This window comes from Ahaetulla prasina, chromosome 8 (assembly GCF_028640845.1).
Source record: "Ahaetulla prasina isolate Xishuangbanna chromosome 8, ASM2864084v1, whole genome shotgun sequence".
Taxonomy (NCBI): Eukaryota; Metazoa; Chordata; class Lepidosauria; order Squamata; family Colubridae; genus Ahaetulla; species Ahaetulla prasina.
In genome coordinates, this window is record NC_080546.1 from 14,175,060 (window position 1) to 14,185,328 (window position 10,269).

The following is a 10,269-nucleotide window of genomic DNA, read 5'->3' on the forward strand; positions in this document are numbered from 1 at the left end:
TAGAAACTGGGAGGCCATAGATTCCAGTTGTTGTGGTCCACCAGCAGCCTGCGGAGCTGGCAACGGAGTCGGACAGTGATGAGGCTGAGAAAGAAAAGGGGCCAGTCCTGGAGGCTGGGGTAGGCCTGGATGAGGGCTCTGCAAAGGTGGGGCCGGGGCCATCAAGGAGTGAGGTGCAGACTACAGAGCCTCTAGAGGCTGACAGTAGTGAGGCAGAGGAACAGGAGGAGCCTGTTCCTACTGCACGCATGAGAAGAGCTGCCAGAAGGCAAGAGCAGCTCAAGCAAAAAGGACAACTCAGGAGTAGGGCCAAGAGATGATTGTCCCTTCCTATAAGGCTTAAAACAGACCAGTAATGGCATTTGGGCTTTGCTGGAAAACAAAATTGGTAGCTGCGTCTTCTGCTTCGTCTTGCATTTATTTTTGTGACTTCTGAACATTTGCCACGAAAGGCCTTTGGCAGTTTGCCTAATTTTGCGATAGGACTGCCAAGGTTTGCAATAGAACTGAGGAATTTATGTTAGGAGGAATTTGTTTTAATTTAATTGAACTACGCTGGGAATGAAGTAATTTTCAGCTGTTCAAATAAAGTTTGTTTTTTCACGGACTGAGATTCTTACTACCTACTTGGGCCTGGGTCACAACAATTACCTATAGTTAGGATTTTATTAGGCACATAAAGGCCCTGCAAACTCTATGTTCATATTTCTTTTTGGAGGAAATCTCATGAAGCATACAATTCTAACACCCACATACCACTTCAGTGTTCTGATGTTGATAAATGGAGGTCTAGAAAACATCATCCTAAGAAGAATTTCAAGTAAAAAGTGTTTTAATTTTACTACAAGTTATGACAGTTTCAGAGAAATGAAACTCAAACATAGTGGTGGAAAAGAGACAGAATGTTGTGCCTCGTCCTCCCTCCTCTCCTCAGCCAGGCCCCTCCCTCCTCCTGCCGGGCCTAATATCACATTCAGAGTCTGATAATGAAGAGGAATGGCCTGGCATGCCTCCAGCCTCCAGCCCTGGCCTCATGCCTAGAGGGGATGTCAGGAATGAACAAACAAACCTCACTCACACGCAGCCATCAGAGGAAGTCAGCCAGGGTTTGGAATTACCCGGACCTACTCCTTCTGACCCCTCCCTTTCTCAAACAGCAGAAGACAATCTAAAGTGGGAGGATCCTCGCTTCCGGAGATCTGAGAGGCGACATCAGCAGAAGGAAGGGAGGGGCAGGCCTGGATAAGTGCTGAGTCATGGAGCCACACTCCATAGCCTATATAAAGGATCTGCTTTTTGGCATTCCTTGAGTCAAGCAAAGTCTCATCTGGTTTGCTGAAGTCACACCTTGGATTCCTGCCTGCCCTGAGAAATCTGAAAGGAATTTGGCAAAGCTGCAGAGGCTTCGTGGCCATGCTTGATACAGACTTCCCAGACCTGGTCATCGGAGGGGGAGGGGGACACGACACAAAGACTATCAGCTGTCAGGTGTAACCAACTCGAGCCACTAATGAATAATGAAAGTCAGTAACTTTATCATCTACCTCTTATGTTACAAGAATCTCACCCAGCAGCATGTATTCCTGTGGGAAAAGCCAGATAAGGCTTCATGGATCTTTGGGGAGGTCAAGCTTATGTGCTTGCAAATCCTCAAGGACTCCAAGCTAAGCCCTCACTTGATTCCTCCCTGTAGCTTTGCTGGCAATTTTCCACACCAGCATTAGGAAAGGGTGTACCATTGGCTAGGAGAGTAAGAACAACATATTTTACTAGCTAAATCAGGGGTGTCAAACTTGATTTCATGGAGGGCCACATCAGGGTTGTGTCTGACTTCAGGGTGCCAGGGAGGCATGGCAAGGGTGGGTGTGGCCAGCTGAACATTGTGTTGGAGGGCGCCGGTGGTGGCCTGAGCGCTCTGCCAGCGAAAACTGGCTCCTGAGTTCCGTTTTCAACAGCGACAGCCTCCTACAACCCCCTGCCAGTGAAAATGGAACTCCATTTTCGCTGACACAGGCAACGTGGGCCAGTCCTTCGCTATTTGCAGGTCGGCCCCACGGGCCAGATCTAAGCACCCCGTGGCCCAGACCTGGCCCGCGAGCCTTGAGTTTGACACCCCTGAGCTAAACAATCACGTACATTAATTTTACTTAAGATGGCGCTCTCCATATTTTTTTGTTTTATATCTCCTTCAATTCAAAGCTGTGATGGCTGGGAATCACAATAATTCTAGTCCCTCACATTTGGACAGCAAGCACTTCCATGTAGGCCAAGTATGGGTCATGGCTTTAGATTACAATTCTACCTTATTTTCTCCAAGTACTACACCCTGCAAACAGAAATCACGGGTAACCCTAAAACAGGAAAGGCAGAATCTAGATCCACCAATAAATCTTCAAAGGTCTAAAAGGATTGTTGTTGTTTTTTTAAAAATCCTAATTGTTTAACAACATCAGCAACCAAAATGTTTTCTTTTCCATTTTAAATGAAACAGGGAGATCAGGCAAAGACAAGGACAGGACCAACAACAGCAGGTTTTTGTGTGACTAGATTTTGAGCTCTTAATCACTCCTAAAATTTAATTTCTGGGTTAAGAATATGCTTAGAATTATAAAGCAAGGGTGTTCTTCCTACAAACTACTTTAATGCATCCTACTTCTCAGAATTCTAACGCATCTTACTAATAAAATTCTAATTCTTCTCAGAATTCTACATTCGTTTAAAAAAGGCACTTAGGATGAAGTCTTCTAGAATATTCCCATTTCTTTCCTTCTATTGATATCTCTCTTGATTTGGCAGAGGGAACAAACGGGGAAACACCCCACAATGCAGGCATCGTCACAGATGGAGCCCTGTTGAAAAAAAAAAGAAACCAGATGAATCCAGAGCCTTTTCAATAAAATCATGGTATAGAGATACAGAATCATGAAAAACTAACTCTGTGTTGGATGGCAAAATACAAGCAGTCCTTGACTTACAACAGTTCGTTTAGTGACCGTTCAGAGTTACAATGGCACTGAAAAATGCAACTTATGATCATTTTTCACAATTATGACCTTTGTAATATCCCCATGTTTCATGTGATCAAAATTCAGATGCTTGGCAACTGGCTTGCAGTGTCCTGGGATCATGTGATCCGCTTTTGACAAGACCTTATGACAAGCAAAGTGAATGGAGAAGCCAGATTCACTTAACAGCGGTCTTATTAAATTAACAACTGCAGTCATTCACTTAACAACGGTGGCAGGAAAGGTTGTAAAATCAGGAAAAACTCGCTTAACCAATGTCTCACGGAACAACAGAAATCCATTACATTATAAAAACTTATTTTTTTAAAAATTACACTTCAACCATCTCCAGTGGCAGCAACAACGCAATCAAACTAAACAAACAATTGCGCTCCATTTCTATTTGTGGTCCTCAGGCTGACAAAACCCTGTTCTCAGAAAAATAGCAGGGTAGGCACCGAGGGGCCACCACCGAGAAGGTCTTTTTTCATGGTCCCACAGATGACAATCTCTAGTCAATGGGACTTGTAACATATTCTGTCTTCCCATCCTTGTGGGCCAGGTAGATGTGATGGTTATGTTTGGCGTGGAACAAGTGTCATGTTTATTTTCATTCCTATAATTCTGAAAGATTATGGTCTGCTGCAGATAACAAATGAACGAATTATCTGTTCACTTCCCAGGTCAGGTTTTTTCCCCCCCACAAATTTCCTGCCTGTTTCCTGCTTGGGAAGGGGGTTGGAGTAGAAGACCTCCAAGGTCCCTTCCAACTCTGATATTATTATTATTATTATTATTATTATTATTATTATTATTATTATTGTTGTTGTTGTTGTTGTTGTTGTTGTTGTTGTTGTTGTTGTTGTTGTTATTAATTTCTGGATTGTGCATGCACTGCCTTTCTGAGTGGGCCTGGGACAGCTTGCCTCATCCAACTCACCGCGGCCAATCCTCCACGGCCAACTTACTATGGGACGACTTGCTGTGGCCAACTCACTATAGCAGGGGTCTCCAACCTTGGCAACTTTAAGACTTGTGGGCTTCAACTCCCAGAGTTCCTCAGCCAATTTTGCTGGCTGAGAAACTCTGGGAGTTGAAGTCCACAAGTCTTAAAGTTGCCAAGGTTGGAGACCCCTGCACTATAGGACAACTTGCAGTGCGACAAGAAATACACTAATATTGAAGAAATGATGGACTAGAATCACTGAAGAAAGAATGCCAAAGAAAGGACAAAAGGAAATGTGAATGACAAAAATTAAAATAATTTTTAAGTTATTTTACATAATTAAATTGAGTTGTTGAATTTTCCCTTGGCGTGTTGTCCCATGGCGTGTATCTTAACTATAGTTTTAAATTTGGCCTAATGGAATAAGTTTTTTAAATGTGGTTTTAACATGTATTTATATTATATTTATGTTTTATAAGGCTGTAAACCGCCTTGAGTCCTTCGGGAGATAGGGCGGTATAAAAGTTTGAATAAATAAATAATAAAAATGGTGAATTGGCCATGTCATGTTATCCAACAGCAAGTTGGTTGCCCCAGTCCGTTTCTGAGTTGGTATTTCTCTCCAATTTAACAAGTATTTCTTAAGATTCTAGATTGGGGGGTATTTTTTTGGTTTTAACTAGAGTTTATAAACCTGAAGTTTGTCTAGTCTTAGGCAAGGTGATCTACTTACAGGGATGTTGTATTTTGTCCTGTAGACCGCTCGCATGGCCACAGTTGGGCTACAGCAACAACATTCATTCATATCTGAAGCAACTTGACATACCAAACAAGGGAAGCAAAACATTCCACAGAGACCTATAGAGATGAAGAAAGAGCCCCTGTAGAAATATTTTGGCAAAGCATTGAATGACATAAGTTTTTTAGCCCAGAAAGTACAAATTCTACAATTTCTGCAACATCAAAACTGCAAATGATAATGCTAGTTAAAATATTACCTAGCAGAGGGGAGGGCTGAAAAAACTCATGTACAAACCACATTAAATTAAAAATACACTCCACTGCATTTTTCTGTATACTGATGTTCTCAACTATTATGAAAGAGAATTAAGGAAATTACTGTCGGAAAGAGACTGGCTGAGCCAGGGAGAGGAATCAAATAGGGAACTAATCTGGAATCCCTACGTGGGCATAAAAGAGTGAAGTCTGATCTTCCTTGAACGCTTTTAACCTTATCTAGTCTGACCCAGGTACAAACCATCAGTCTGAGAAGCTTCTTATGTTATAGGCTTGAGTAATAAAATAGCTAATTGAACTTTTTGCATGTGGATCTGACTGATTGTGCCTGACAATTACTAATAGAAGAGAATATTTGTAACTCACATTTGAACTGTTGTAGATAACATCTTTAGCACTAGTAGTGATGCTGTCCTAGCACTGATGGTATTCCCTACCTGGGTAAGGAAACATGTGCAAGAAAACAACCAAGAGCAGAAGGACCCCACATTATGAAAATTAAAATTCAAAACATTAGGTGGACACCAGATTGTTTCCTTTAAAAAAAACTTTTTTAGCATAATTCTTCAGTTGTGTCGCATCAGGCGCAAGAAATCAGGTGCCAGGATAGAGTTGAAAAGTTTACTTTATGTTTATACAAGAATCTGATCTACTAATGGTCAAGGCAGATTGGTGCTAAATAAGAGTTTCAACAGAATTCAAGGGGGGCTGGATTTAAATCTCTTGTGGGAGAGTAGCGACTCCAAACTGATGGCTTGTTTAACCCCACCCTCAGGCTCAGCCTGGTCATATCCTACATGTAGAACGTTAAGGTTCCATACACAACTTTTAATAGTATAGAAGCTGTGTGTTGTGGCCCACCAGATGATGAGGACATTCGGGAGGAACCTGGGCCAGTCCTGGAGTCTGGGGAAGACTCTGATAGAGGCTCTGTGTCAGAAAGTAGAGACAGAGCCAGGGCTATCCGACATTACCCAGCTGCCTTCAGAGTTGGAGATAAGTGGGGAAGAGGAACAGCTGGGGCCTGTTCCAGATGTGTATTCGCAGAGCTGTCAGGAGAACAACTGAGGATCAGGAGCCGACTCGGGAAGAAAGGCACGGGAAGAAAGGCACACACTGAATGGCCCCTCCCTGGCTGGGGAATAAATAGGAGGAAAGGGGAGGGGTGGTTGCAGGAGACAATCATTCAGATTTCTTTCAGAAGATTTGTTCGTTGTGTTTCTTGCCTCAGAAACTGCTTCACAGAGTTTAATTTACAATTTGCAGCCGGAAGCTGCCGGTCTGGCAATTATCCAAGGAACTAAGGAGGTGTGTACTGCCCGTTAACCAGAGGTGGGTTGCAGCAGGTTCTGACCAGTTCTGGAGAACTGGTAGCAGAAATTTTGAGTGGTTCAGAGAAGCGGTAGTAAAAATTCTGACTGGCCCCGCCCCCATCTATTCTCTGCCTCCCAAGTCCCAGCTGATCGGGAGGAAATGGGGATTTTGCAGTAACCTTCCCCTGGAGCGGGGTGGGAATGGAGATTTTACAGTATCCTTCTCCTGCCACGCCCACCAAGCTATGCCACATCCACCAAGCCACACCCAGAGAATCGGTAATACAAAAATTTGAAAACCACCACTGCCGTTAACCCTGGGATTATTGCCTGGATTTTTCTATGTGTGAATGACATCAAATCACAGTAACAAAATAAAGAGGTTTTTTTCAGGACAAGGAGTCTGTTTCTTGGTTCTACTAAGGCTGGGTCAGAACAATGTGTCTCCTTTTATATCTTGCCATCCTAATTCCAATCCAATAGGCTGTTCAAATAATTAAAAATCCATCGCTCTGGTCACTTACAGACTTCACAGTCGCTAAAGCAGTCACATAAGTTCGTTTGCCAATAGTTTCTGTTGGGCTGGACCGTCACTACCATCTGTGGCTGAGTAACAACCATTGGCTGAACATTCATGGCGGGCAAAATTCTAAGAAAAAGAAAGAAGAGAGCCAAAAAGAGAAGAGATTAATCAACAGGCTTGGTGGAAAGTGATCTCAGTCCCAACTCCGCAGAGTGGGATGTGGTTGCTACCATTTGACTCTGGATGAAGGCTTTCTGATACACAAATTGGTACTGTGAGAATGTTAAACTCTAAACCTGGGACAGAGCCATACTGAATGTCCAATTGTCCTCTGTAGTTTTGAAAGAGTGGTTCCCTCTGCACTCAGCCAATTGCTCCTTCCTCCCAAATTGGTTCTAGTCTCTATACTTTGTGACCTTGAAACTGGGTGGCTGCTGGCAAACCATTGGCTTATCTCACTCTCTGAAAGCAAATTAAGTTGACCAATGCTCTTTCCTATGGCTGATAGTCCAAGACAGTCTAGTATTCTAGTACGATAGAGTTACTGTCTTCCTCTTTTTGTCTACGGAGATTCTCAACCATTCAGGTCATGGTTGTCCCAAAGGTGTTTTTCTAAAAGGCAAGTGGACTTTTGGGTTTTATTTTCCCTTGAAAACATTTTGCCTCTCATCTAAGAGGCTTCGTCAGTTCTGAACTGAAGAAGCTTCTTGGATGAGAAGTGAAGGAAAAGGGAAAAAAACCAAGAAAGTCCAGTTGCCTTTTGGATAAATCTTTGGGACTTCTGTTTGTTTGTTTGTTTATGCTTTCAGGAGAAATCCATGCAGTTTTCTGTGCAAGATTTTTGGGAAGTTTTACCCATGCCTTCTTCCTAGGGCTGAGAGAGAGGTACTGGCCCAGATCACCCACTGACTTCACACTTAAAGCAGATTTATACTATACTATACTATACTATGTTATGTTATGTTATGTTATGTTATGTTATGTTATGTTATGTTATGTTATGTTATGTTATGTTATGTTATGTTATGTTATATTATACTATATTAACAGAACAGAAGTCTTATAATAGTGTCTTATCAACTAACCAACCAACCAACCAATCAGAATAGAGCTGGAAGGGACCTTGGAGGTCTTCTAGTCCAGCTCACTGCTCAAGCAGGAGAACCAGGGTGGGTTTCAGCAGGTTCTGACCAGTTCTCAAGAACCGGTAGCAGAAATTTTGAGTAGTTCGGAGAACCAGTATTAAAAATTCTGGTTGGCCCCACCCCCATCTATTCTCTGCCTCCCAAGTCCCAGCTGATCGGGAGGAAATGGTGATTTTGCAGTATCCTTCCCCTGGAGTGGGGAGGGAATGGATATTTCACAGTATCCTTCCCCTGCCACGCCCACCAAGCTATGCCACGCCCACCAAGCCACGCCCACAGAACCGGTAGTAAAAAATTTTGAAACCCACCACTGAGGAGAACCTATACTATTTCAGATAAGTGGCTGTCTAGTCTCTTCTTAAAAACCTCCAGTGATGGAGCACCCAAAATTTCCGAAAGCCAGCTCTTCCACTGGTTAATTGTCCTCACTGGTAGGAAGTTTCTCCTTAATTCCAGATTGAAACTCACAACCTTCAGATTTCTAATGAAACTGGTTCCCATATCTCAGTCACCCTTAAAAGGATGTGAATTGGTGAACGTCACCTTGTCCTATGGAAATCAACCTTACTATTTAACCAGGTGCTGGATAAATAAATGCATCCCCCCCACTCTTTGCTCTACACTTCCCATTGTTCAGCTTTATAGATGAGCTTGGAACCTATTCCTAACCCTTCAAATTCTTATATAACAGAGAAGAAAAGTTCGTATCTCAAGTACTAAGAACAAGAATAACTATTTGTGTCTTGGCATCTAAAGGTGGCAAGAGGCTGCTGCTTTCTAAATGAGTGAATGTGTGAGGTTGGGGAATTCATAGCCTGTAGAGAAGTTTCATGAGCCAGAGAAAGCTAGTTATGAACTCTGGAAACCAGGAATACCTGAATTAGGTGGTTATTGAAGGTAAACCTGGTTTGGCTTCTCCTGTACACAAAGATTTCAAGAGCAGGACATCCTTTGTAAAGAATGATACAGAAGACAGAATAACAGAGCTGGAATTTGGAAGGGACCTGGTAGGTCTTCCAAATCTCTTGCTCAGGCAGGAAACCCTCTACCATTTCAGACAAATGTCTGACCAATACCTTCTTAAAAACCTCCAGTGATGGAGGACCCACAACCTCTGGAGGGAAGCCATTCCACGGATTAACTATTCTGACAGTCACGAAATTTCTCATTAGGTTGGTTCTCTCCTTGATAAATTTCCATCTGTTACAGATGATCCCATTACTAAGTAGAGACTAAAGGGCTGCCTTAAAATACCTTCATTAAAATACCATTCAATACCAAAATGCCAAAATAAATAGAGTCGAGAGCCTCTGTTTTTGCTTTGATAGTCCACTATGCTCTGCTATTAACGATAGGATGGGATAGGATAGAATAGGATAGGATAGGATAGGACAGATGTCTGCATGAAAGCAAGCAAGTTCAGAGAGTACCATTTTCATCCTGAGCTACAAACATTCTCCTTTATTGCTATTTTATTCTATTCCATTCCATTTATCCATTTATTCTATTCCATTCCATTCTTGTTTCTCCCCTTTGAATACAGTATGGATATTTAAATAGGCAGCATGGATACCCAATAAATAAAAATAAGCATTTCAAAAACTTAGGCACTGGGGAGATATAAGGGTGGGACTTAGAAACGAAACACTTAATTTATCCTAGTCATTTCTTAGCTTTCCTCTTCAAAAATGACCATCTTTATGGATGGTTTAGGAAACTTTAGGAATTCTCTCTTATTTCCCTCCAAATTTAAAAAAAATTAGGACTCAGAAACGGTCTTTCAACAACCAGATTAGATCCAGCGAGATTAAAAATTCGGAAAACTTTATTAGTTTAGAATAAATACAAAAGCAAAGGCAGAAAGATTTCAAAGAAAGCAAGATTTCAAACCTTTTTCTCCCTCCTTCTTTTCTTCCTCTTCTGGCTTCTCCTTTGCCGAGCTGCCCGCTGGCTGCCTCCTGCTTTTGTGTTTTAAAACTGAAAGGGAATTACCCTTCCAACCAATTTGCTCGATTTTTTTTCAAATGAGGAAGTAATTTTTGTTTCAGCCAGGTGGAAGGAAAAAAAAAAACCACCAAAAGAGATGGTAGGAAAAGAAACGAAACTTAGTGTAGAAGAAATCTAAACCGCTTCAAACTTGATTGCAGAAAATATGACTTCTGTAACAGAGTTGTTAATGCTTGGAACTCATTACCTGACTCCATAGTCTCTACTCAAAATCCCAAAATCTTCAACCAAAAACTGTCTACTATTGACCTCACCCCATTCCTAAAAGGACTATAAGGGGCGTGCATAAGAGCACAAAAGTGCCTACCGTTCC

General features: G+C 42.1%; 1 protein-coding gene across 1 annotated transcript; it reads right to left on the reverse strand.

Annotated features, from left to right (window-relative positions):
- Positions 1-910: 910 nt before the first annotated feature.
- Positions 911-9,904, reverse strand: LOC131203242 (placenta-specific gene 8 protein-like). Its single transcript, XM_058193237.1, has 4 exons — positions 9,840-9,904; positions 6,806-6,930; positions 4,685-4,809; positions 911-2,849 (listed from the first exon to the last, which is right to left on the reverse strand). The coding sequence occupies exons 2-4, from the start codon at positions 6,915-6,917 to the stop codon at positions 2,745-2,747; spliced, it is 342 nt and encodes a 113-aa protein (XP_058049220.1). The 5' UTR covers positions 6,918-6,930; positions 9,840-9,904; the 3' UTR covers positions 911-2,744.
- Positions 9,905-10,269: the final 365 nt, after the last annotated feature.